The sequence below is a fragment of the Drosophila mojavensis genome, unplaced genomic scaffold (genome assembly GCF_018153725.1).
Source record: "Drosophila mojavensis isolate 15081-1352.22 unplaced genomic scaffold, ASM1815372v1 contig_16, whole genome shotgun sequence".
NCBI classification, from domain to species: domain Eukaryota; kingdom Metazoa; phylum Arthropoda; class Insecta; order Diptera; family Drosophilidae; genus Drosophila; species Drosophila mojavensis.
The window spans coordinates 645,409-672,547 of NW_025318693.1; the positions used below are offsets into that span (position 1 = coordinate 645,409).

A 27,139-nucleotide genomic window follows, 5' to 3' on the forward strand; every position below is an offset into this window, starting at 1 on the left:
AGTTGACGCCAATTGAATGCGGAACCTGATGCATTAAACTGAATTGCAGCAATTTTCAGATGCGACCTATTGTTAGCTGGCCACGCAATTAACTTTACTTTTACCTTTAGCTCCGGCTTTAATGGCTGTGCGCACAAATTGTTAACGCTCTAATGACTCAGCTTTAAAGCCCCACAATAGCGCCAGTGTAAAGTGAGTCGAAAAACAATTAACTCGTCTACCCCTAAAACCCGCACGTCAACGTCAAATTAGTTTGTGGATTAACACGTTTTTTACATGTCCCGCCGGCGACCCGGAGAAGGTCAAAAGGGTGAGCAGGGATTCTATGCTTAATTACGCATACGACACGATGAACAGGCTCAGTTTGCACTGCTCACTCGCTCAGTTGGGCATGAGATGGGCGCATAGTTATCAATTATTTTTAATGCGCTCGTTTTATTATTTTCGGTCATGTGTCCATCTTTAGCTGTCTATTATTAACAGGTGAAACTATTTTTAAGTATCTCATTAGTCCCTTCCAGCTGGCCCTGCCATCTGCGTGACTGGCTACAGAGTGCAGGGATTATGAGAGCATTTAAATAAAGTTTTGTTCGCATTGTGAAAGTTTGCAGCCAGCAGGCAGCAAATAGGCTTCATTGTGCCATTGTCATGCTCTCGAAGCGCTCTCGAAGCGCAGCCCGCTGCCAATATATCTTTAAGCTCAAATCACTGGCACAATAAACGTATTGTCTGTTTCAAAATTTAATGCTTACGTGACCGACTCAACTGAAATATGGAGCGTTCGTCGAGCGTATAAGAAAGGATAAGAAAAACTGTTGCAATGTATTGGGGCACATGAAGGAACGCATCGATTGCGAGCAAAGCTCATAAATAAACGCAGAGAAACCTTGTCTTGGCTTAAAATAAAAGTTGCTGTTGCACAAAAAAAAAAAAAAAAAAAAAAAAAAAAAAATGAAAGAAACCGAAAAAAAAGAAGAAAAAATACAATAAAATTGCACTGCATTGAAGAAAATCTTTTGCTGATTTACCCGCTGAGCCGCGAGTGCAGCAGCACCGAGCCACTAATAAAAGTTTCTGCAGTTCGTAGCCGCTGATGTTTGTTGTGCGGCAATACTTTCAATGTGGTTGCACACACACACACACACACACGCGTACACACAAACACACACTCTCGCAGACACTCACAAATGCCGGCCAGTGGAGAAAATTTTTGGCTTTTGTGGAATTTCAACAGCAAATGGCTATCAACCACAGGGCAACCAGCATCCGGCATCATCCAACTTCACGGCACACGTACGCCCGGGAGAAACTTAATTTGACCAACACTTTAATAATGAGATTTGTATTGAAGCGCCGTTGATTGACTGTTTGGGGCTATAGCTGCATCTAAACTTGGCTGATTCTGCCAGTTATTCGATGCCATTAGAAGCGGCAATCAAACTTATTAAGTCCATACACATTCTTTTAAAAAGATTTAAGTAACCAATGCGAAATATACTCAGTTTTTAAACTCTATGTAAAATTCCTAGCTAAATGAGTTGTTTAAGTTATAAAACTAGAGTTACAGATTTTCATATAGCCATAGATTTGCCTAGGTAAGTTGTTTGCTTTGAATTATAGTCAATAATTACCATAACAATAAAAATAGTAATAACAATAATAATAATAATAATATCTATATCTTATCATTGAGAAAGTCATGAACGGTTCTTGTGGCGCCAGCTATCGAAAATTTTTGCAAGCTCACTCAAGAGAGCTGCCACACCGGCAATAAAAGCAAGCAGTGGACTAGATACGTCACAAAGCAGTTCAATTATTTGAAACCGGGAATAGGCAAAATGAAGCGACAATTTTACACAGAGCAAATATTAGATAATGATAAAAAATTATGAAAATTTTGAGTCTATAGCAATTTATTTTTATTTTGTTTTATGTATGATGGTGAATATAAGAAAAAAAATGTAAGCGTAATTACTTCTCTAGTACACACCTCTCCACAATGTTAACAAACAATGCTTTAAACTCCGCATTGAGCAGAGCAAGCAGTGCACAGCAGTTCCGAAGCTAAACTAATGTATGTATGTTTATATAAAGCTAATAATAATATAAAAAATATATAAAAAGTTTATAAAGAATAAAACATTTAACGACAAGTCTATTGATCTACCAGGTCGCACTCATGATTTATTGAGCTGGCGAGATTTATAGGCAAGGAAAATGCAATCCCTATATGCTGAACAAGCTAAGCTTATATTTCCTGCTTTAAGTCCGTAGCGACTTCTACAGCAATGACGAAAGAAACGCAATTAAACTGGATAAGCGACATCCAGCCCGAGCACCGCTGAGAAAACCACTCAAGAAAGTGGCTGCCACTGCTGCCAGCGGAAGTAAGCTAAGCTGGCAAGCATATATTCAATTAGGTGTTTGTTGCTGAGACAAATTGATTAATTTGCCAGTGGAAGCCCATAGCTGCCCTGACAACAGGCAAACAATATAAATACACTAAGAACTCTGCACTGCGGCAACAGTCGGTGTAGAACCAGTTTTCAGCAAACAAACCCGCCGCCAACGCCGAATCTTCGCTTTGCCAACGAACCCACCCACGTACGCGCTTAAGCCGACAAAACGTTTCCAGATCTTAAGATCGAACTACCGGTGAGTGTCGAGTGCTATTGCTGTGCCGTGTACGTCACCAGAGCAATTAGCCAAAACAAAAAGCTGTTGTCCGCTCAAGTGGCACGCCCACAAAACGTCTGTGACGTAGCCGCTGCACTTAGCACTCAATTCACATTACTCATACGTACGGCGCGTGTTAGCAATTAGCTCGAAAATAACAATAATAATAATAGTAGCAAAACTGTCTAAGTTGCATAAAATTAACATAACTTGATATTTTCCCACGATTTACATAGTTGACAGGCTAATATATGATTTTGTTTGCGCTCAAACTGTATACAAAAGTGTAAACAAAACAAAGTTTAAACAAAATTCCGAGAGTTGATGTTCAGATACTCTTACAGAAATAATCGTATTATACTCGATATTGATTGATAGATTAGGAAATATTTATAGCTAAACTAATTAGATATGGAATGCCAAAACTGAATTAGAAAAGAAAGAGAATCTATTTATCTCCAAGTTCATTAAGAGATAGTCTCTATCTAGCTCTATGTGTGACATCGCTTTCGCCATAGCTCTTGTACCCTCTGGAAGGGTAATGGAAGTGACGCTACCGTTGACAAGCTGCCAGACAGCATGTAGCCGCTGGCTGGCTATCGCGCTAAACCAGTTGCTGGCATCGTGTCCGGTTGGAACAAAAGAATTTCACGCATTTTATTGGGGCGTAACTTATTCGTATTGGCGCCAGCGCCAACACCCGCTGGCATCTGGACTAGCCGGCTCTCCCAACTCTGTTCTACGTTGTAAGCTTTAAGCTGCAGTCATTAATTAATGAGCGATCGGTTGATCGGTCGATCGCTGATTGGGCAGCCAACAGCTACAACTGGTCCGCATTCGATTTTCATTAAATACAGTTTTTAACACACGACAACGGCTGCAGTTGGGCTCTGGCCGATTCCATGACACTTCCTGCTGTTACTTTCCGTGCGATTCTCTCAGCTTTCTTTCCCAAAGTCGGTGAAGTTTTTTTTTTGTTGTCACTATTTGTTCTTGAGACTGGGGATTTTTGTGCCAACTCACCGTCAACTATTTAGTTGAACGTTTACTTTTATTTGGAATGATTTGGACTAGATGAAAATTCGACGTATTTTATTTGTTTATTAGTTTATCTCCACAATAGTTTAAAACGCACTTTTATAATCACTAAACTATCTCATTAGAATTAATTTTTCCAAATCGCCCATTTACATATTCTAATGTTAGACGAGAAATATTTTGATTGTTATTAAAATACCTTTTAATCTGTTGACCACGCGACTCCCATACATTAGGCCTCGCTGATTCCTGCCAGCATTTGATAATGAGAACATTATGTATTCTAATATATATCACATACATATACATCATGTAATTTGCATAGAGAACATCAAGCAAATTGGCATTTTATTGAATTTGTATTGAGTTGAAGTTGTTGCTCTTCTTCTTTTTGTTTGATTATCTTACGTACGGCGAGCTCTCTGAGACCGGCTTGAAGCGTTGTTGTAGCCGCTGCCGTTGCCGTTCAGACTTCTTGACGTTGTTAAGCTTTCGCATCTGTGTTTGGGTTGCCTATAAAATAAGAAGAGACAAACGTGCGTTTAATTATTTCAACAACGCACTTGGCGGACAACGGTCGCAGCGCTGTACTCTACCATAAGCCAAAACAATTTTGAGTCGTATATTTATCTAAATAGATTGATATATATTTAACTATTTGCTTGACTTAGATCTTGAACTTCTATCAGCCATGTGCAGCAACAAGACCCTACTGCTGGCTAGTATTGCATTGGCCGCTCTTTGCCTCATGCAATACGGAGAGGCGTTACCGTCGATCGGGCACTATGGCAAGCGATTTGGTAAGTGGTGAGAAGTAGTTGGGGTAGTCATACGTTTAAGGTTAATTCGTCTTCTTGATTTGTAGATCCCATGGGTGGCATTGATTTCATACAGATTTGCCTCAACAATTGCGCACAGTGCAAGAAAATGTTCGGAGACTATTTCCAGGGCCAGACCTGTGCCGAGTCCTGCCTCAAGTTTAAGGGCAAAGCGATTCCCGATTGCGAAGATATCGGCTCTATAGCGCCGTTTCTGAACGCGCTCGAGTAGAGATTTCAAAGATGGCTCTGCCGCGTATTAACAGTTTATTTATATATATATGTGTATGTGTGTGTGCGATTATTTATCGCCTGTGACTCAGACGCGTTTTTTGGGTCAATGCGATGCGATGCGATGCGGTTCGATGCGATGCGATGCTTAACACGATCTTGGCTTGATGACTACCACGACGACGACGACGACAACGACGACACTGAAGCTGGCGCTTACTATACGATTAAATGGCTTTAACTACAATGCTTACCTAGAGTTTCCGGCAAACCTCAGCATGGGTTTGCCGCACAACACGTAACCGATGAAGTTCCTATAGCACCTACTTATATGCATACTTATACTTAATAGTCTTAGCCAGCATTAAACAATTACAAGAATTTGAACAAACATTTACTCTGTTTTTATTTTATTTAAATCTTAGATTTTGCATATACAAAACTTACAAACGAAATATCCGTATGGTTTAACTTTATTCAAGGCCTCGCGTGTCATGACGACCTTCCTTGTTTGTTTTCTTTTTTTCACTTACCCTGTACTTTTGCTATTTTTAAAAATAATACATATATACAAAAAAATGTATGGATAATGCATGGAAATGTTGGAAATCACTATGGAAAATGGCAGTGTGCACCTACAACTGACTGGCTTTAGGATGTATCAGAGCGAAAATTGCGTGGCAGCGGGAGAGAAGACTAGTTAAAGAGACTAAGCGGTAGTGGAAGACATGAAGAGTGTCCAAAGAGTCGCGAAACAGAGAGAGAGAGTTGAAAACTAAATGCTGTAGATGTGTGGGTTTTCTTCTTTGCCAGATGGTATAGAGAGACGTCCAAAATGGTGTATAGAAATGGATTGTATAAAATGATGTTTACTTTCTAAAGTTGAGCAACGTTTCGGGTATTTCGTTGATATAGTTCTAAGAGTAGAAAGAATATACATTATGTAAAGCTATATATGCTTATACTAAATGTGCCTGACTTACATAGACAGAGGGGTCCAGGCCTTGGTTGCCGAAGTCGGCCCACTTGCTCAAATCGATGGAGGGTATAATGCCGCTCTTGCAGGGCACGCGCGGATTGCTATGGATAAGACGAAAGTTAGATCACATCAGATCAGATCAGCATTTTTTAACTCACATTTCGTGATCTGGCAGAACCATGGGATATATCTGTACGGTATCGATCAAGTCGGTGTTGTCGCAAATCAAACGCGAGAGTTTGGCCTTGCGTATCTCTTGCAGCTGCTCGGGAGTAAAGGACGAGGGCTGATTGGGCAGCTCGTACCAGAAGCGGTCGCCGCGACGCAAGTAGCTCATCTGTGTGGCGATGATGCAAGCAAACGTAGGTCCCAGCATGGAGCCAGGCAGCGACTTCTCCGACACGCCGCCAGACCATAGATCAATATCAGCCGGATGTCTAAGTGGGCGGAGCGAATGATTCACGAGTAAAACACAGCAACATAATCAACTACTCACTCGAATATACTGCCGTAGCGCAGTACAGTCTCGTTCGGCATGGAGCCGTACATCTCATCCCAGGTGTTCGATGTGGGCAGACCACAGAATTTGCGGAACTCCATATAGCCGGGTATGCCGAATTCGCGTCCACGCTGCATGTTGAATGAGACCAGGTCCATGCCGAAGCGAGCGCCCTCCTTCTTGAAGAGATGATTGGTGACCTCTTGTGTAATCGAGTCGTCCATGGCCTGTGCCACCTGATTCATCAGACCCATAAAGTACTCATCCAGCACGCCGGCTCTATACAAATCGTATGGACGTCGAATCAGGTCCGACAAGCGCTTCGAGGCAATGAATTTGTGAGCCTTGGACCAGCGCTCCACGGCGGTGGGCAGCAGCGAATGACCGAAGCGGAAAGCAGCGCCTGCGAACGAGTCAATGATGCCTGGATTGACATTCGGATCATAGCCATCCCAGTAGCCATCCTTCTGCAATACCAGGCCAAACTTCTCCATCACTTCTTTGCCCAGCAGGATGGGCAGGAACTCGTTGTAGGTGACGTGCTGCACGATGGCAATGTTGATGCGGCGCGCCTCCTGGAACAGCGTCTCGTCATCCCAGTGGTGGTTAATTTGGGCCAGACCCGTGGCCAGACGATTGTGCTCCCGCGCCATCAGGGTGTGCATGCAGGTCAGCACTAGCTGCTCATTGACTCGGATCTCTCCGCCCTCGAAGCAGTACATGCTCTTGTTGGGCCGCGTGCATCCCTCATCGGGTATGTCCAGCTTGAGTGGCAGCAGGTCCTTCAGGCCGTACTCCTGGAACACGGGATTCATGCGCATCAGGCCGCCGTAGCCGGTGCGCAGCTTGCGTGCAAACGACTCCTTAACGCCATACACAGTGTTCGCATCAATCACACCGGTCAAGGTATTAAACTGCTGACGCGAGCCTGAAATGCCGGGCATGAGTATTAATCATCAGGCCATTATGGGGCTTAACTTACCCAAGCGACAGCCGGGTCTGGGCGAGGGGAAGCCGCGCACGAAATCAATACACTTGACATTAAAGAGCCGATAGAAGTAGTCGTCGTCTGGGATGCGTATCTCGTTGCAATATGGATGCTTCTTGTGCAGCGGCCGCTTGCAGCACTCCTCCGGATCGTTGCGATTTATGGGATCTGTAATGGGAGCGAATCGGATTCTATTCAACAATTCAATGCGCACAGGTCGAGCGACCTACCCAGAGGCGTGCCAGTCAGCGTAAAGTCGTGATCCATGAACTGGCCCCAGGCAATGACCATAACGGTGCCTGCGTGATCATGATACCCATCGTCTGGGTGCATTGTGCGCGAGACCACACGTGAGTAGGGCAAATCGCGACCGGTTACCGAAATGCGCGGCGCATTGATGCCGTCCGCATAGAGTGGACCGATCAGACGCTGAAACGGCGCATTCGCCGCGCCCCAGGTGGGATGCTCAATGTTATTGCACAGTCCGTCGAAGCGACGGTATTTGCCCGGCCGGCACTCGACGCCCGCAAAGAACGGCGGACAGACCTCACGAATTAGTGTCTTCGACGTGTCTATGGTGGGCAGACCCTTCTCGATTTCCTCATAGGACAGGCCATAGCTGCAAGAGAAAACGCTAAATCAGTTGCCTGACCAACTATGGCTAAATGCTGACAAATTATTGCCAACTATAACTGTATTGGCTGCGGATGTCGCCCAACTTGGCGTTTTCCTGTCGCGCCAGCTGCTTAGCCCGTTTGGTTCTCCTTTGATCTGTTATTTTTCAATCTTGTCAGAGAATTGCAAAACGATCGAATTAGCCCGGCTGGCAAGCGGCAGGCAATTAACGCGCTTTTGGCTCGGCTTACCGAGACAGACACTGATGCTGATATTTGAGATTTGACGTCGCCATCAATGGCAAAAAAAAAAATTAAAATTTGAAGCCAGTTGCCGTTTTATGGAATCGGACTGCGAGGCCTGTGGTCCGTGAATTAAACGCGTCTTATCTTGTATCTAATGCAGGCCAGAGTGCTGGAAAGCTCTGAACCGGCGGCTGCAATATAAATTACCATCCGCCACTTCCTCAAGTGCATGGGAAAGTGAGAAAAACGGCACTAGGAAGGGCGCCAAAGGTAGGCCAAAGCTATTGTTGCTGCCTCTGGCAGATGTGAAGTCAAAAAGAAAACAAAAGACAAAAAAAAAGCTACAGCATTTTACAGTCAATTGGGCTGGCAGTTAAACAGACTGAAGGTCCATAAATTAGAGCAACTGAGGAAATGGCCAGAAAAACTTGAGGCTATTAAAAGGAAACCTTTCAGCAGAGCGTTAAAACCTTTCGAAAAGGCATTACCAAATAACTGATCTCGAATTGGGTGGGATAGATAATAGCATTCAGTGCCTGCAGACGGTTAATGCTATGGTAATTTTTTCACTGTTATTTATTGTTTAAAAATTTGAATTTTTTTTTTTTTTTTTTTTTTTTTTTTTTTTGTAAAACCCCAAATAGTTATTGATAATTAAAAAGTATGTATTATAGCCGCAACTTAAGTCTTTGAAGTTAGCGGTGCATTGCTTAAAGCTCGCAGCTGGAGCTGAAAATTTGAGCACACCTCTGAGAGTCTAAACAATATAGCATAATATTAAATAAATTTATTCAAGACAGTATTATTAATAATATCTCTGTTAGCATAAAATTGCCATTCTAATCCTTTAGCTTATATCATCGACTTGAATAAAAATTACTTCACATATATGTGAAGCTGAGACTGTATAATCATAGGATTATACAACTACAACTGCAGCTGTAGCTGCAGCCGCTACGACTGATGATCCTCGAAGCCAAGCTTTGCATTCATATTAGATGAGCAGGAGTGCAGGGGGTGGGGGCTGGCCAAAAAAGAAAGTCAAGCTGCAACTGCGAAACGGCTGCTCTGACCAACTGACTCGGCAGCACGATTACCCACAAGCGACAGTTGGCCAACTGCAAGACTGCAAAACTGGTAATACTTTGTTGCATCCTCAGCTGGCTTCTGCTCGTTTACTTGCCGGGGGGTGGGTGGGGGGCAGCCACTCGCGCACTCTCACTGCGACTGCCATCCCGAACAGACGACGCATTGCATAATTCGCGTTTGTTTACATTTTGCGCAGCGAGCACAACAAATAACTAGCAGCCAAACAAAAACAAAAAACATATTTTTGGAAGCAGGTTAAAAAAAATGCAGTTGCGCCAGTTTGAAGACGACTGACTGTTTGCAGTTGCCCCATCGACAGCAGAGCTACAGGTGGCCAAGTGGCCATCAGTCAAAGCCACCGACAGCGACGGCGACAGCAAATTTGGCATTGCAATTAGCATTTGCATGTGCCAAACTTTCAAATCTCAAATTCATCTGAGGCTGCAGAACCTTGAGAGCAGGCACAGCACTAATTCAGTTCAGTTCAGTTTAGTTCGGTTCCAGCTTTAAGCTCATACATATTTATGACTACAGGCGGTCTGGACGGAGCTCAGCCACAGCAGCAGCCACAGCATCAGCATCAGCAGCACGAGCACGACTTAAGTGCCATGTTATGCGTTATTTGGCAATCGTTTATTGGGGCTGTGGGCGTGCCAGGCGCAACTTTCAAATGCGTTTAGCATTTATTACCGTAGCATTTACTTACGTGCGAGCCAGCTGTATGGATATGTCGAGCAGTAGCTCGCCCACGGTGGCCAGCTCCTCGGGCTTCCAGTCGGACTTGGGCTCGGCCACACCTGAAACGCGTATCAGAAATATATATACATGTATATAAATGTCTATGTATGTGTGCAATGCTCTTGCTCTACTTACGTATACGCTTGCGTGCATCTACGTAGGCCGCATTGATGGCGTCGTAGGTAATGCAAGTGCCCGTGCCAGTATTGTAGGGATTTCTGCAATGACAAAGGCAACGAATGCCACACACAATTCGATTATTGAATGCTATTGACAATATCAGACAATTTGTCGTTATCACATGCTAACCACGCACACAAAACACTCAACCACCACCAGCAGCAGCACCACATACGCACACGCCCGCACCGTCTGCACTCGGTCTGATAATCGAGTTATTGACAGGCGAGCGACTCGAGCAGCAGGCCAGATGTCGCTAGGCGAGCAGGAAACGGAAATGTTGGCCACAGTCGACTACGCGACTCGGCCGAGGCAACATGGAGCAAGCACGCAGCCAGTTGAGACGCATTTTGTGGACTCATCGCAGCGGCGATCCAAGTGCCACCATGCAGCAGCTGTTGCAGCAGCACTGTGCAGCCTCTGGGTGCAGCCAAAAGCTGCTCAGGCTGACCAAAATCCTGTTATTATGTGTGTTGGCCATATATTTCTTGAGTTACTACCGAACGGAGTTGCAGGGACAGGTGATGGCATATGGCAGAAGTGTTGGGAATATATTTTTAAACATTTATTTGTATTTTATTTTAATTTACTGCTTTTCTAATGGATTTACAGCGCTGTGCTCTGGCACTGCCACGCCCACTGCGCTATGCGCTGCGTCCGCCCGAACGCTGTGACTTTTGTGCGAATATTCAAAGCGTGCCACGCCTTAGCAATCTGACGCCCGCCCAATTCGAGGCGGAGTACGCATACAGTGGAGCACCGGTCATAGTCACCGATGCCATGCAGAACTGGACAGCTACAACGGTGAGTGGGCTAACGAAATGAGAGGAGTCTTCACTTGGCTTATGTGCAATGCATTTAGCTCTTTGACTACTGGTACTTTCGGGATGTCTATCGCAAGGCTAAGCGGAAGGAGCGCATACGCGACTGCCAGTTTCTGCCCTACAAGACGGGCTTTCGGGACATCTACGAGGCCTTAGACATGACGGAGGCACGCGTCAACCTAGAGCCGAACGAGTCGCCGTGGTACTTCGGCTGGAGCAACTGCCATGCGGAGACGGCCGAGGAGTTTCGTCGACACTATGGCAGGCCATATTTCCTGCCCGAGCGCTCGGAGAATAATGCAGTCGATTGGTTTTTCATTGGCACCGCCGGACTGGGAGCCCAAATGCATGTGAGTGAGGGAACTCCCTCTCTCTCTTTCTCTCTCTCTCTCTTTCTCTCTCTCTCTCTTTCCCTCTCTCTCTTTCCTCTCTCTCTTTCTCTCTCTCTCTCTCTTTCTCTCTCTCTCTCTCTCTCTCTCTCTCGCTCTCTTGATTCTCTCTTTTAATTCCTCCACTCCTGCCAGATTGACAATGTGCGCTTGCCGTCGTGGCAGGCACAGCTGGCGGGCAGCAAGCGCTGGCTGCTGGTGCCCCCGCCCGAGTGTTACTTTCAATGCAAGCGCTTCGATGTGGTCGTGCAGCAGGGAGATATAAGTGAGTATTACTTGCAATTATAGAGCTGCCCATGTGATTGCCGGACAATTGTTTTGCAGTCGTTCTCGATACCAACCGATGGTATCATCAGACATTTGTGCAGCCCGGTGCCATTAGCCTAACCATTGGCGCCGAATATGACTAACGCAAACCGAATTCGAATTCGAATTCGAGTTCGAATGCGGAGTGGGTTGCTCCGAACAGGAAATAAAATGCAGCCACAGCAGATACCGCATCTCGGGGCATAAATAAATAAGCTAAACTCTAACTGTAACAGTAACAGTAACAGTAACAACTTAACTTAACATTTAACATTGCATTGCGTTTGTAGCCGGTTTGTTAATTAAATGCCAAAACACGCAAATTTCTCGTCTCGCGACTTACTCGCAAAAGGCCCCCTCGAAAAAAGAGGGGCACAGCGACTTCCTCAAATGGAGCGACATGTAAAACGCGTGTCAGGTGACAACGATACATGTTAACAATGCGTAAGTATTAAATAATTACAAAAACAACAACAACAGCAACACACGCCGCAGCACCCAAGACATTGCCCAGACACGCAATGCAAAATCCATTTAAGCTATAGACGACATTCTTCTCGAACTTGCAGCCATATCTAGAGTGCAGCATTTGCAGCTGAGCAGTCTAATGATATTTAACCAAGATATGTGGCATATGTATAACATGGGAAGCGACACAGTCTCACAGAGCTTCTCTTTTCATGCTTGTCTACCGTATGACTGAATTTGCATTCTATATTTATAGTAGAACAACAGTCTTTCAACACAATAATACCTGAATAGACTGCATACAGTTGCTTTTAATAGTCATAGTATACTGATATACATTTACATAATACATGTATATATACAATCAATTCCATTGCAAAAGATGTTTAGAGGGGCCTCAAGAACGTCGGGCAATCCCTACTATCGCTAGGGCATTTTCCCGTGTTAATGAGAATCCAATCTGAGTGAACGAATGTACATTAAGCAGTTAGTAAATGTGAAGGATTTTTGTTTATCAATCTTTTGGCTTACTTTGTTTTCTGACGCATTGCTGTCTGTTCAACGCGCATCTATTGGAAAAGGTGCACGCGCTGATTACTCGACCGCGTCGCAAAATGGCACACACGGGCTTATAGTCCTGGGTGCATATCGTTGGGCAGTTTGACCTCGGTCTATTGGCACCGGAGAGCACACAAATGCTGGCGACGATAAGCAACAGGAGAGTCACCGATTTCATGTTGAATGTAGAAGCTTGAAGACTGAAGGTATTTCTATAATTTCCCTAGATTCGGCTGCGGTTTATATACAGCTCAAGAGCTCTAGAAGGCTGGATAAAACAATGTTGCATATTCTATTCATTGACAAGAATGAAACACATGCCATTTCGGCATTTGTCTACATTAAATACAAGATTTATTTAAGGCTCTTCTTGACAATACACCAATTTTACAATATTGTATATTGTCAGAATTAAATGCTACACTTGTGGACTTCTGCTGTGCCGTCAAGTTATTGACCTCGAATTCGGCTGTATGTAAAGACAGAGTCATGTGATAAGAACAGATGCGCTACAGTTGAAACCGCACAGCAATATAAATATATCCTGATATTTATACAATGAATAATAATTTTAGTCAGACAGCCAAAAGTAACAACCATTTCTGTCTGTTATCAAGTTAATCGTCGTTGGACATCTCAATAATATGTAAGCCCTGCTATTCCCATGAAAGACATTAATCACATGCTAAAGAAAACTATGTGTAAGACCTGATTATTCGCTTGAAAATAGTGCCTTAATTTCAGACATTGTCGAGATTGCGGAACAATTTAAAATAGCTCCACAAATAATCGTATGAATTCTAAACAATAAAGATTATTACGCAAGCAACTTCATCTGTTTAATGACTACAACATCAAAATCAAGCCAAGTCAAAAGATTATAAAAAATCCCTTTTAGTTCATAATACATATAATCCCTTTGATAATTACAATTAATGGCATTCAATTGTCTATATAGGTATACACATATATTAATTCATATTTCTATATATGTAGACTGTGAAAGATAAGATAAATATCTACTTAATGGCTTATCATAAAGTATAAATCTATATATAGTCGCAAATGTGTTAGACATATCTAACATATCTAACAACCATAGAAGGTAAGATTTTTCAAAAATTTTAAACGCATTAATTCTCCCCACTAACAATACGATAAATTAACATTCATTTACATAATACACGCGCTTGTTAACGCATTTATTATAAGCCAAACTTTCAATATATCTCGCTTAGTTGGGGTGCTCACTAAAGACTGCATAGATTTTGAATAGTTTTCTTCTTCTTTTTTTCGTTGCATTTTTTTGCGTGAAAAATTTGTCAAATGCGAAATAGCGGCTGGCACTTAACTGGTCCGCCAGTTAACTTAAAAATTTATTGCTGATGGAAAGTTCAATGTGCGCATTGCACTCAGCCAGCGGGCAGTCCGAGGTAAAGTTTTGGGCCAGCTAGAAAGTTGCTTGCATGCGGCACGCACTGCAGTCGACGTTGCATGGGGCTGGGACTGGGACTGGGACTGGGACTGGGACTGGGACTTGCTATCCTGATTGGGTGGCTGTGGCACAATGAATGTGCCTCTTGTTGCACTGTGAAATGAATTCGCGTCTGCAGGTGCGCAACTGAATGCTTCCTGCTGAAAGTGAAACTGTAGTTGGCTGGCGTAGCGTATGCGTAATATTGCGAGTTGTGAGTTGTGAGTTGTGCGTTGTGAGTCGTGAGTAATTGCAAAAGCGTGTCGTAAAACGATATGCACACCATCCGAATATCAGTTATCTGTGCACGCGTAAGATTTTTGGGGCCTTGTGGCAACGCAGAGAGCTCAGACGATCGCCGGCACTACCACGCTTACGCAGACAGACGTGCGACGGCGAAATGTAGGAGGAAACTTTATAGCCGCAGCAGCAGTTGCAGCAGCAACAGCAATGAAAGTGTCCCGGGTCGTGAAACCTGTATTTATCATTTAAGTAGGTTGTTGTGGCTGCAATTGTGGACTGAATATTTGCCGGCCGCAGCAAGGCTCAATAGCCAAAGCGAAGCCGAATAGTGGCCAAGTCACGTTTTGCGCCAGGCAACCTCAAATTAGCTCAACTCGCTGCTGACCCCTATATAAATTCGCCATGGCCCGATCGTGCGACATTTAAAACGGTAACTGTCTGTGGCAGAGCCGCAATTTTTGTGGCGCATGGTCAGAGTTCAGGCATTGTCTCTTGGCACTTTTTTTTCAAAGTCACATTTCGAAATCGTTTGCCATCAATAGAAGAATAACAGCAGCTGCTGCCGCTGCTGTTGCTGCTGCTGCCGTTGCTGCTGCTGCCGTGCCGCGAAACAGGTGCTTTTGGCGGCAGAAGTGTTGCAACGCCATTTATTTGTATAGCTGTTGTTGCTCACAGTGTTCGTCTCTGTTGTTGCTCAGCTCGCTGCAGCTGTCGTGCGGTTTTTACCAATAAATCTGTGGCGGCCTGTCAAGCGCCGTCAAGCAGACGCGCTCGCATCACATGACTCTGTCTTCACATACAGCCGAAGTCGAGGTCAATAACTTAACGGCACAGCAGAAGCCCACAAGTGTAGCATTTAATTCTGACAATATACAATATTGTAAAATTGGTGTATTGTCAACAAGAGCATTAAATGAATCTTGTATTTAACGTAGACAAATGCCGAAATGGCATGTGTTTCATTCTTGTCAATGAATGGAATATGCAACATTGTTTTATCCAGCCCTCCAGAGCTCTTGAGCTGTATATAAACCACTGCCGAATCTAGGGAAATTATAGAAGTACCTTCAGTCTTCAAGCTACTACATTCAACATGAAATCGGTGACTCTCCTGTTGCTTATCGTCGTCAGCATCTGTGCGCTTACCAGTGCCAGTAGACCAAGGCCAGTGTGCCAAACCGCATGCAGCAGGATCTATGATCCCGTCTGTGCCACCTTGAAACGCGGTCGGGTAATCAGCAGGTGCACCTTTGCCAACAGATGCGAGCTGGCCAAACAGCGCTGCGTCAGAAATGAAAGTAAGCAATGAAATTGAAATTTAATAATCCCTCACATTTACTAACTGATTTCTGCACTTTTATTTAGATTGGGTTCGTGTTTCTAATGAAAAATGCAGGAGGAATACCAGGGATTGCCTGAAGCTCTTGAAGTCCCCCTAAGAATCCTTTGAACTATTGAAACTCTTTGCGACGGATTTACAACAAATTTGTTCTTTTTTCATGTAATATGCAAATTTATCTATTTCTGTTAAATAAATACAGGCACGTCACAAAAGCAAATTCGCTTATTATTTTTTAAATAATATTTAAACCATTAAAATTGAAAGTGAGAAGGCAAGACCTATACTCCAATATAATGAATATAATTTATAGAATCTACTGCAGAGTCTTTCTAATCCTGCTCATTCGCTCCTTCTTCAGCTGTCCCTTAGTATAGGCTCATCAATTTTTCTTTATTTTTGTATAAGCCAAAGACTTTGTAAACCTAAGTTTACTTCCACAAAGAAAAAACTATTGACAATCCGAAGAGCTGTCACAGTAGAGTCACAAGATTTCAATCTTCTTTTAGGTCTGATGATAGACTAAAAAGTAATTTATATATTGCAGTATTCCCTCAAGTATAAATTTTAGCGTCTACTGCTAATGGAGCTGTTGCCACAGTCAGTTGCCCAAGCCAGTCCTGCCCCGCAGCAGATCCAATCACTCAGCGAGCCTTTGGCAACTGACACTGCAGTTGACTATGCGGCGGTTGCCCGCTGCGTTGCTAGCTCCACTCGGGTGCAAGTACGTCAGGCCTAGACACGAGCTGAAGACTCGCTCCCAGGCGTGCAACAGTTGCCCCTGTTGCCCATTTGGCAAGACAAACAGTTGCAACATGCCGCCACGTTGTTGTCGCTGCTGCTACTGCAGCTGTTAATGATTAGCTCAAAGCCAACTGTCGCCATCGTTGTCGTTGTTGTTGTCGTAGGTGTAGAGTATCGACAGGCCGTGCATGTTGCCCCTGCTGTAGCCGCTGTCAAGATTTATGACTGACAGCTAAGCTTTTTGTCGTTTTTGGTGTCAACGTTCAAATATTTGCCCGCAAACGTAACCCAGAATGCCACTTGAACATTTTCTATTTGTACTTACAGCGTGCCGCGAAACAAATTTACATTGTAGTCGTAGACAGAGGAGCGACCGGGTCCGGCCAGCAGCAGGGCGCACTCCGAGCCATGCGGCGACTGCAGCTGTGCGCCAAATTGATGATATTGCGACTGGGCAGCACTGAACAGGCTCAGCATAAGTATTCTGCAAATAGAGACAAGAATAAGGCATATTTATTAGCAACTAGCAGACGTGCATTGGATTGACTTAAGTCTTTAAGCAGAGAAAGTAACGTTGGCTAGGAATATGTCGATTAAAGCTGTAGGCCTATAGCGTGGCCTATTCAACAGATACAACAATAACAACAACAGCTATCGAATTGCTGTCAGTGTAACGAATTTGAGTTTAATTGTCTTTGTCTGTCAATTGTTGTGTGCCACATTCGGCGGCGTCAGGCTGCTTGACAGCAACAGGCAACCTTGCTTTTGTTGAGTTGTGGCACGCGTTGATGTTATTGGCTTGTTAGCCCATTGTCAACTCCACAGAGCCAAACACTTAAACATATTTTCGGTCAATTGTTAATGGTCTTTTATAAGTTTCGATTGTAAATGCCAGCAGCAGCAGCAGTGAAAGTGCCCTGTACTGTGGCCTGGCATCTGGTCAAGTTTCATTTATGATCTATTGCCTTTAGTCTTTTTTTTTTCATATTTTGATGAAAAGAGCTGCTTAGGGCATATCGCACTGTTTCGCTCTTCGGTATTGTGTAAGCGCAATGAAACGCACTTAAGTCCTTTCACTTTCCACTTCGCATTCAATTTGTTGGCTTGTACTGAAGCTTTCTTTCTTGCCAACTGGCCAAACACAAGAAACAAGTGTATCCCATTTCAGCGCCGCCCATTGATGCCGCCGCGTAATCTGAGCAACTTGGTGGCAAGTGCACTGCCCTCAGCAATGCAGACTATCATATATGACGAGCTCTGCAATGTTAAGTGCAATTGTTAAATAATTTCGAAAATTGACTAATTATTTATGCGATGCCCTGGGGAGAATTATAAATTTAGCATAAATAGTGCAAAACATCAAGATGTGACAAAAGCTCAGTCCCATAAATCCTTAATCTAAATGCTTATATATTATAACTGTAAATTTATCTATATAGTCATATATCGAGTGAGAACTGTTATTTATGTTCTACTCAGATGTTTGATAGAGAACACATTATGCTAAACTCTCTCTCTTTCTCTCTCTCTCTCTCTCTCTCTCTCTTTCTCTCTCTCTCTCTCTCTCTCCCTCTCTTTCTCTCTTTCTCTCTCCCCCTGTTTGAGTGTCATTTTACTGGTGAGGGACACTCAGAGTGGCTAGATGGACCCAACAATGAATGAGAACGAATGAATATGAATGAGAACAGCTAGATGTAAGATAAGTGACTGACAGCTATGTATGGTAAACGGTTTGTCTCTGTTAAAAATCATATAAATAAAACAAAAAGAAAACAAACACTTATGTTCAAGGCATCTCTGTATCATCATATGTTTAATCAGTTTGGAATATTTAATTTCTTCACATTCTTCGGTTGATTTGCTTGCTGGTAAACATTTAACTTGCCCAGCCTACATTCGCATATATTTCAGTTAACATTTAGCCATTGTGTGAGACTCCGCCTTTTCTGGCTCAACAGCTCTTCAGAGACAATCTCGAGTTGCAAAAATAAATAAAAAATGTACATAAAAGCATTTGAATAGGTACACGAAGCAAAATGGTTCAAGGCAGCATTTTGAAATCATAAGCCGTTAAATGCGAAAAGCGTGCAATGCTGGTAATTAAATGGCCAGTAAGCTGGTTACTTGGACCGTTTGGCTTATGAGCCGTCAAGCCAAGGCAATTAGAACGCACCAATAGGCTCCCAATTGGCGCCCACGCAGTGATTGCCTAGCTGAATTCCAATTGGACACGCCTCTCGAAAATCGAGCTGCTGCGAGTTGATTGCATGCAGCCTGCTGCTGCGTAAGTCAATTAATTGTTGCTCGCCACTGGGGCGACAGCATTTGTGAAAGGCGTTCACGCACACATAATAATAATAATAAAAAAAAAAAAAGAGACAAGAAAAACAAACAAAAATAGGCAACGTCCTTCTAGCCAAGAGCCAAACAAAACGACAATATTTTTTGCATATTCACGCAGCGTCAAGTTTTACACCTGCCCGCAAGAGCCAATTAATTTTTAGCTCGCATACCTATCTTAAATATGCAGAGAAACATACATATATGTATATATGCACATACATACAATACATTTGTATATGCCAAATTGTAGCTGCAGCTTATCTAACGATCCAACGCATTTGCATCGCACTGAACTCTGGTCCAGCTCAGCCCCAATTTTGCTGGCAGCTGGGTGACCATATTTGGACTTGGGTCGCCACTGCTGTCCTCTTTGAGTGCATGCCCAAAAATCGGGCGACCTTTTTCGTCAGCTCTATGTGCTGCAGTCGGGCTAAAGCTACAGCGAATTAGGGGCACATACAATCCGTTAACAATATCTGTCTGCTAACGATGCAGCACACTCAGTTTTGAACATTGTTAAAAACATACAAAAATAAAATATTAAACAAAAATAAAGTAAATGCTGTTATATGCCCTAAAATGGAAGCTATTAATCTGCGCATATTAAAAGCGCGTCCACAGTTGACATTTGTTAATAATTTTTACCAGAGTTACGTTAATTGCCGGTTGCATTGTTGTTGTCCCATTGTTGTGGCATTGCTGGATGTTGCATGATGCTGTGCATTTGCATCGCACGATGCCCGCCGCCGCCTCTCGGTTATGTCATCTCTGACTGGCTGACTGGCTGACTGGCTGACTGGCTGGCATTCATGTAAGACCCAACACAGCTCATCGCCCAGACCCAGGCCCAGGCCCAGGGGCGCGCCAAGTGCATAGAGGACCTTTTGTTGGGCTTAACATGTGGACTCCGTTTTTGCGCTTACTGCGGATTAAGATTGTGCTTACCACATCGCTCAGCATTGTCTTTCGGATTTGTATGTAAATTGCTCGCGCCTCTCGAATGCACGTCTCTATACAAAGTGTTGAAACGCGCATAATTTTCCCTGATTAAGATGCAACAATCAAGAATGAGCTTAACCGACAAATATGTGACTTTGTCTGCTCTCATTGTATATGTAAATACGGGCATATTAGTTGGGCACATTGTATATATGGAAACATTCAAAAATGCCGAAATGATCGACAATCAGCTTATGGCTATTTATAATTTTAAAATATATTTACATATATAAGATATAAGATAAGATATTAGATAAAAAGTAGATATTTTAATATATAAAATTAAATAAATAAATAAAAATAATAATAAACAATAATAATACATAATTAAGTGTTTATAAAATATGTTTAAGCAAGTTAGCTAAAGGCTTCCCTTAATGTTTTATGGGCGTTTGAACATTAATGTTACACACTGTATATTTTTAAGATAATTCACTAAAAGTACATATATCATAATTTAAATAAGTAATAATATTCTGTACTTTTTTTAACCACAAAATTATATTTTTTAGTTTAACTAAGTTTAACTCGAGCTCCAATAATTAAATAAAATAAAATAAATGAAGTTAGCTTAAGGCTTCCCTTAAATCTTCTACAATCCTACAGAGAGCTAATGCAAACTTCGGTATAACACCAAGCCTTCAACTAACTGGCAGACAGCGTGACTGACAAAAACAAAAACGGATTTAGCTAGATAGTCAAGATGACAAACAAATACTGTAGCTGAGTTCCTCCGCTTCCGGATCTATATCTAACTATCTGTATACCTTTTAAATTCAGTTGCATATCTTATATTATAAATTCAATAATAAAGTAATTAATAGAGATTTATTTCCATTGGCTAAACAGTTTCCATAGCAATTTGCAATTATAAGCAAAAATTGATTGTGTTAAAGCCACTTGACTTTGTGGTGCTTGAGATTGTGTAATAATTGGCAGTCATTCATAAATATGAAACTCTCTTAGTGGCGGGCAACGCGTTAGCTGCAATAAAAACCTAGACATATGTAAGTGGGTCTTATTTCTATTCGATTGCTAATGTTGAATTCATGACGTTTTAATTGCCGCATTTAGTTTTTTCCATTTTCTCAATATTGTGTTGCGTTGGCCCATTGCTCAAGTCTAAGTGCATCTCGTTGGCCGGCCAGAATCGCGTCTGAGACTGACTAGATCAGGCTCTGGCCACCGGCCACTGTCATGTCTTCACATCCGCTCGCCATGCGAAACGCAACTGTGAAAAACATCAAATCAATAGCGCACACATGGCGCATACTTAATAAACTGTTGGCCAATTGCAACACGAGGCGCATTTATGTGGCATTAGTGTCGCTCTTTTTTATCGACCACTTGTGCAGCGACAAACACGTTTAATAGATTCATGCAATGGGTTAATAGGCTCTACTTTAAATTGACCCAAAAAACATTGGCAATCGGGAACTTTTCAGTTTTGTGAACTGGAGTCGACGACGACATCTTGTGAAGGGTTTCATATATCACCGAATAGAGTTTTGCACGCAATCACTTGGCAGCAGATAAGCATCAGACATGGCTTACGTGCAGTTTATGGACTCGAATATCGAATTCACTCGATTAGAATGTAACGCGCAGACAGGCCAAAGCGCAGCAGCAGCAGCCAGAGCAGTTGTTGCAGCAACCCATTGATCTCTGTTGCTCATACGCCGCGTTGCACAGCTGCGCAGCCCCTGATAACTAAGTAGGCGATCTGCGGGCTTATTAGCAGGCTAACGCCTTTGCAGATTTATAACTCGCAGTGTTTCGGCTAATTGCAAACAAATTGCAGTGCTTAGCGGCCAGTCAAATATTTTCTGTATCTGCGGCCACTTTCAATGCCAACTTACTGACCAAACTGTTTGCCATTTTATTATATTTTTTTATGTTTTATGAAGTGCAAAGCTCAATGCAAAACTAGCTGAGACTCGGAGCTGCGATCGATTGTAAATGCATAAATCAAATAAAAACAACTTTTGCATTTGATGTTGAACGCTGATATCGGCCTGCCTTTTTGTCCAACTAAACTGCCTTGACTTTCTTAGCCGAATCTGGCTGCGCAGTCGGTCAGTCAGTCACTCGGTCCGTCATGCAGACATCCTCATGCGACACCTACAGCTAAATTATATGCTCACTTATGGCAACGCCTTTCGCCATTGCTCAAGCATTTGTTTTCAACAATTACCAAATTGTTGCATGAATTCAATAACTCAGCAATTGTTGCTTCGACTTCAAATGTCTGGCAATTGGCACATCGTCGTCGTCGTCGTCATCATCATCATCATCATCAATTTGAGTACGAATGATGCAAGAGCCACTCCACTTGCTCTGCCTACAAATGAGCGGGTGATTATCGCTCAAGCATTGGTGGGTGCATTTGTATAGCAATTGGATATTTGGATATTTGGGTATTTGGATATTTGGATTTGTGTATTTGGCTATTGCGTAGCGCCTCAGCATGCCAACATGCAGCATTTAGCACTGCGCTTTGTTTAAATAGTTTTCCAGCTGATTTGGGGCGCTGCAACATGCTGCATAGTTTCGCTTTCAATTGCCCCATCATTTTGACAGGCGCACATGAAAAATACGAAACAAAAACCCTGCGCTACATATTTGGGTTAGCTTGACTCTCACGATCTATAAGACTTTGTTATTGTCGATCCGTGGCGCTTCATTCTGCATCACGATCGCCGACATCTACTGCATATTAATTAATGCTGCCGGCTGGCTCTTCTATACGCTCTTGACTGATAAGCGCAAAAAAAAAACAAAAACAAAAAACTGCGTGGAATTAAAGTATGTGTACCAAGAGATCAAACAGAAATGAATTCAGACATTTCACTTTCGGTTCTCACGCTTCGCAGCCAACTAGCTCAGGTACAGAAATATCTAGCATACGACCCGTTGACACGAGCATATACACAACAATCACTTGTCACAGTTATTTGTAACACTTTCTCACCTCTGATTCAGCAAATTTGGCTGCTCATCTCAGAGAAGAGGAAAATTTCTACACTGTAAGCGGAATTAGCACAGACAACTGAATGAATTGCAATTTCATGGGTGATTACTGAGCATGCTGGGAGAGACGTAGAAGATGTACTTGGTGTTAACTCAACACACAAGAGTTGGGGTTAGGTAAATTTATGAGGAGTCTTCGGCTGTGGCCGTTCGTTATCAACTGCTGCTGCTGAGTTTGCTTAACCAGGCTATAATTTATTTCATTTGCACGCTTAACTTTCATTTGTTACGCGCCAACCATCATTAATAGATCGCCTTTTGGCAAAAAAATAAAATAAAATTCAATAAAATAAATAAGCAAATGCAAAAAGTCTATTAAATGTCCAGAGTAAATAAACAAATTCGAAAATAAAGCATTATGTGGGCAGCTTGAGCATAATATTTTTGAAAGCGAAATGATTTTGGTTAATTTAACATAATGTCGTGTATTATGGCGCATCATCAGTTGAAATACAATTTCAAAGATCTGTAAATCAAAAGTGAATGTTGGCCCAACATTCACTTTGAAAATCGAGCACTCAGCCAAAGTGCCGCAAAGCCCATCAATGTCAGGCGCACAGTTTTTGTGTTGAAAGCAAAAACAAAAAACCAAGAAGTGAAAAAAAAGAGGCCGTCACGTGGTTAAAGGAGAGAGAAGACAAGGAATTGGCATTAAAGCAGTAATTGTAGCAAAGCTCATGACCAAAAATCGACTCAAGTACAAATTCAGCTCGAAAAGCCATCACAATCCACGGCTGCTGCGACTGCTGATGTCTTCAATTGTAAGACTTTTTTTTTTTTATGTAACACAAGTAAGAGCAGAGCCGAGCAATCGGTCAAATAAATGATACATATTGTAGGCCAGCGCTCATTAATACGCAGCACAAGGCCTCGTTATCGCAACGCCTCGATCTCCATTTGGGCGCTTTCCAATTGCCAGGCAACACGCCCACCGCATATCCACATATCGACAGCCGCGATTTGTGGCTCACTTGTGTGCTGGGGGTGCAGAAAGTGCATGCAAATGATCAGCCGCAAACGGTGCTGCTGCAGCCTTGACACAAATACGACGTGCAACGGCAGAGGCAACGGCAACGGCAACGGCAACGGCAACGATGCGATCAAGCACTTTGATTTCTGTGCAGCTACCACATCAGCTCAGCTTGGCTCTGCTCTGCTCTCTATAGTCACAATTATGTCTTCATTTTATAACATTTGTGCGAACCGGATTTCTAGCAAGTCACGCGGCAGATGCAGCCCAGTTTCAGAGCGGGGCACGCTGAGCGCGCAGCGCCAGTTGCAGCAGCAGGAAATCAACTCGACATTGCACTTAAGGCAGCCTCGAGCCTGCCTGCCTTCTACATTTAAGGAGAAAGTAAAGTGGACAAATGCAGACGCTGTCGCAGACGTCGCAGACAGCCAACTGGTTCAACATGAATTCCAAATCGAAAAGAAAAAAAAAAGAAATAAAAATAAAAATAAAGAAACAAGAAACTAAAATGGACAATCATTTGGACAATTGTGTAACTCGAGCTGAACTTCGACTGCAATGTTAATGACCTCGTTAACGCCCCCCGTTTTCATGGCTTGGATATTTATTGTCTGCAAGCCAATGCTAATAGTCTGTTCTATTAATTCACGCTTGGTAATAGCTTTATTTTATGAATGCTGTCGGAACGCCCAGCAAATCGACACAAACGTGGCCAACAACTGACAATTTACAGCAAAGCGATAACTCAATATTGTTGCCGTTAATTATTGTTGGCCCAGACTTGAGCTGTTGGCTTAGGTGCGAGCCCAGATGCCGTTAGCCAAAGAACGAATGATGGCAAAGAGAAACGAATATTTAGCTATTCGCAACCAAGCATTGACTCACAACTGACCTGGCCACGCCCACAAAGGCAGACGAGTCGACTGCCTTGCATTTATGCGACAATGCGCCCGAAGCTAACAATTCAGCTAATAACATATGCATGAGCGTATTCAATTCCGTGTAAGCCCATATTGTTTTGCCTGGCTTACAGACTTATCTTTCACCTTTGGCGCTGCTTAATTGCTTTTTAAATGAAACGATAGTCGAGCTGAGCTCAATTCAAGTAGGTGTGAATGACGAAACGAGCGCAGAGCAGCGGGCAGCACTAAGCCAAGAGCATGACCTGTACGCTCATTAACTAAGCCTGCTCAGCTCTTGCCTAGAGGCTGTCTCCGATGATTTGTTTGGTTGTAGGTCGCTAACAATATCATTAGTTTTGTGCGCTCCGAGCCATGATTGGCGCGTGACAAACAAAAGATGTGTAGATGTGTAGAAAGTTTTCGGAAGCCAGCAAGCTGCGGATGTACGTACTTAGTTACATAAAAAGGAAGGGAAATGACAACAGCCAGAGAAATCATGTGGTACTCTAAGCCTTTCATAGAACTCATTAAGCCAAGCAACTTGAGCATGGGCCACTCACTGGGCCGCAGACAATCGAAAAACACCGTCAACCTGAATATAAATGTGATAATCAAAACACAAACATGGCCCAATGTAGAAGTTTATTAAATAGCGTCAACAGAACGCATATAAATTTCTCCACCGGCCGGACAGAACTTTCCAGTGCCACGGCGCAGAGAAACGGTAAAGTTTTTAACAGAAAGTTGTCATAACCCCAACAGGTAGGCACATAAAAATTACATAAAATTACAGGCATTCCCGAAACGAGCCGACTTCTTTGATTCTAGTATTTGTGCCACACACGCTTCAAAATTAACTTGAAATATGTGTGTACTAAAGCGACATGAGCCATTCATGAAAATGCAACTCATTAGTGCGCCACACAAATGGAAACAAATCTGCACAACTGGCCAACTGTGATCTTTCGCTGGGTGAGGTGGTGGAGGCGAGCGGGCTGGGAATATAACATACCTTAAAATCATTTTCTTGACGTTGTACGTTGCCACTTGGCCGCCGATCGTGGTGACTGTTAATGACTTCTTTAAATGCGTTTTTGCGTCGATTTTCGCACGCAAAGACCAAAAGCTGCGAATTAATCCAATTATGGCCGGCGGAACGATAAAGTGGAACGTTGCGACAGCCCACGCAGTTTCTGATGATGGTTTTGCGTTTTTCTTTTTATTTACTTTTCGTTTATTTCTTAAACTTTTATTTTGACTTGGCCTTAATTATTTTTTGGAGCCTGTTGGCTGGCCAAAGTGCAGCACTTTAGCTGCTGGCTTCAAACACGCGGCCACAGATCTATTTGCAAGTTTGTTGCTTAAGTCTTTTGTATTTGGTTCTGTTTAGGAAATGTCGAATTAACACCTGTTTGTCACTAATTTTCATAAATTTGCTTTCAATTTAATTTAATCACTGCACTTGTTGCGTGCTGCGTTTGCTGTTCAACACGCTTCAACGTTCAGCACCCAGTTAACCGTTAGCCGCTTGCTGTACCGCCACGGCGTATGTCCAACAAATAACTGAAGTCGGCAGCCCATTGCTGCCACACAAAACCAAATCGCCTGCCGACTTGAATGCGGCTGCGTCAACGTCAGCGCCGTCGTCGCCAACGCCAACAGCGACAACAACATCGACAGCGACAGCGGCAACAGCAACAGCAACAACAACAGCCGCAGCAACATAATACCGATAGCCAGCCCAGACAACGGTCTCGATATTTGCCCAGTGCTTTGGTTATCAGCCAAGCAGCTGCCAACAACGCCGGCAAAACAAACGCCCAACGAAGCTGGCTCTGAGCTCAACTTTGAGTCGCTGCGTCGTGTTTGAGCTCGACTTGTGTTTGGGTTGTGTGTTAGTTGGGCTGCAGCAGCGAACATGTGTTGAGTTCACTCTCTGTGTGGTAGCTTACGGCGCAGTGGTGTATTAAGTAGAGTGCGTATTAAGTTTGTTGCCTAAGTCATTTGTACGCAACGCTCGCGACGCGCTGAGGCATTCGACTGATAAACTTGTAAATGCTATCGTAATTGTTGCCAATCAAAATTATGAAGACGACAAGTTGTAAAAAAAATCTTTTTATGAGTTTCTTAACTTAGAGTATACTAAATTATATAAGTTTATAATTATTAGTAATATTTTATATATTATAATATTCACTAAATATTCTGGTTTTTTATTAAATATATGTATGTATATTCTTTTATTATTTAATTTCTTTCAATTATTATATATTTTAGTTCATTAAATATCTTGAATTTATAAAATTAATAGTCATATTTGACTAGACAAGTTTTTATAAATTTTATTTAATATTTTTATTTATTTTATATACCCTAAATATACATTTTATATCTAATATATTTTTACTATTATTAATAGTATTAATATTTAATTTATTGCCATATATTTATAAA

The 27,139-nt window shown here is 42.7% G+C and overlaps 5 protein-coding genes across 5 annotated transcripts; 3 read left to right on the top strand and 2 right to left on the bottom strand.

Moving 5' to 3' along the window:
* The first annotated feature begins 2,506 nt into the window (after window positions 1–2,506).
* On the top strand, window positions 2,507–5,156 carry LOC6573849 (eclosion hormone). The gene is made up of 3 exons (XM_001999872.3): window positions 2,507–2,655; window positions 4,386–4,514; window positions 4,580–5,156. The coding sequence occupies exons 2-3, from the start codon at window positions 4,406–4,408 to the stop codon at window positions 4,762–4,764; spliced, it is 294 nt and encodes a 97-aa protein (XP_001999908.1). The 5' UTR covers window positions 2,507–2,655; window positions 4,386–4,405; the 3' UTR covers window positions 4,765–5,156.
* An 83-nt stretch (window positions 5,157–5,239) lies between these two features.
* On the bottom strand, window positions 5,240–26,255 carry LOC6573847 (peroxidase). The gene is made up of 10 exons (XM_001999870.4): window positions 25,698–26,255; window positions 16,767–16,925; window positions 10,052–10,134; window positions 9,885–9,975; window positions 7,460–7,848; window positions 7,224–7,397; window positions 6,239–7,169; window positions 5,901–6,179; window positions 5,747–5,843; window positions 5,240–5,680 (listed from the first exon to the last, which is right to left on the bottom strand). The coding sequence occupies exons 1-10, from the start codon at window positions 25,706–25,708 to the stop codon at window positions 5,633–5,635; spliced, it is 2,262 nt and encodes a 753-aa protein (XP_001999906.1). The 5' UTR covers window positions 25,709–26,255; the 3' UTR covers window positions 5,240–5,632.
* On the top strand, window positions 10,377–11,938 carry LOC6573848. Its single transcript, XM_001999871.4, has 5 exons — window positions 10,377–10,617; window positions 10,709–10,900; window positions 10,959–11,270; window positions 11,445–11,574; window positions 11,634–11,938. Exons 1-5 carry the CDS (start codon window positions 10,414–10,416, stop codon window positions 11,717–11,719), a joined length of 924 nt encoding a protein of 307 aa, XP_001999907.3. The 5' UTR covers window positions 10,377–10,413; the 3' UTR covers window positions 11,720–11,938.
* Window positions 12,375–12,864, bottom strand: LOC122756820 (vasotab-like). Its single transcript, XM_044007400.1, has 2 exons — window positions 12,615–12,864; window positions 12,375–12,543 (listed from the first exon to the last, which is right to left on the bottom strand). Exons 1-2 carry the CDS (start codon window positions 12,817–12,819, stop codon window positions 12,470–12,472), a joined length of 279 nt encoding a protein of 92 aa, XP_043863335.1. The 5' UTR covers window positions 12,820–12,864; the 3' UTR covers window positions 12,375–12,469.
* Window positions 15,408–15,916, top strand: LOC122756819 (vasotab-like). The gene is made up of 2 exons (XM_044007399.1): window positions 15,408–15,656; window positions 15,724–15,916. Exons 1-2 carry the CDS (start codon window positions 15,452–15,454, stop codon window positions 15,795–15,797), a joined length of 279 nt encoding a protein of 92 aa, XP_043863334.1. The 5' UTR covers window positions 15,408–15,451; the 3' UTR covers window positions 15,798–15,916.
* Window positions 26,256–27,139: the final 884 nt, after the last annotated feature.

Bases quoted from the DNA above. Each gene is read 5' to 3' on its own strand.
- LOC6573849 (XM_001999872.3), top strand. From the start codon at position 4,406: ATGTGCAGCAACAAGACCCTACTGCTGGCTAGTATTGCATTGGCCGCT. The intron at 4,515-4,579 runs GTAAGTGGTGAG...CTTGATTTGTAG, and splicing joins GCACTATGGCAAGCGATTTG to ATCCCATGGGTGGCATTGAT.
- LOC6573848 (XM_001999871.4), top strand. From the start codon at position 10,414: ATGGAGCAAGCACGCAGCCAGTTGAGACGCATTTTGTGGACTCATCGC. The intron at 11,271-11,444 runs GTGAGTGAGGGA...CACTCCTGCCAG, and splicing joins GACTGGGAGCCCAAATGCAT to ATTGACAATGTGCGCTTGCC. The intron at 11,575-11,633 runs GTGAGTATTACT...ATTGTTTTGCAG, and splicing joins CGTGCAGCAGGGAGATATAA to TCGTTCTCGATACCAACCGA.
- LOC122756820 (XM_044007400.1), bottom strand. From the start codon at position 12,819: ATGAAATCGGTGACTCTCCTGTTGCTTATCGTCGCCAGCATTTGTGTG. The intron at 12,544-12,614 runs GTAAGCCAAAAG...TCGTTCACTCAG, and splicing joins GCAATGCGTCAGAAAACAAA to ATTGGATTCTCATTAACACG.
- LOC122756819 (XM_044007399.1), top strand. From the start codon at position 15,452: ATGAAATCGGTGACTCTCCTGTTGCTTATCGTCGTCAGCATCTGTGCG. The intron at 15,657-15,723 runs GTAAGCAATGAA...ACTTTTATTTAG, and splicing joins GCGCTGCGTCAGAAATGAAA to ATTGGGTTCGTGTTTCTAAT.
- LOC6573847 (XM_001999870.4), bottom strand. The intron at 7,398-7,459 runs GTAGGTCGCTCG...CTCCCATTACAG, and splicing joins GCTGACTGGCACGCCTCTGG to ATCCCATAAATCGCAACGAT. The intron at 6,180-6,238 runs GTGAGTAGTTGA...CCGCCCACTTAG, and splicing joins CGCTACGGCAGTATATTCGA to ACATCCGGCTGATATTGATC.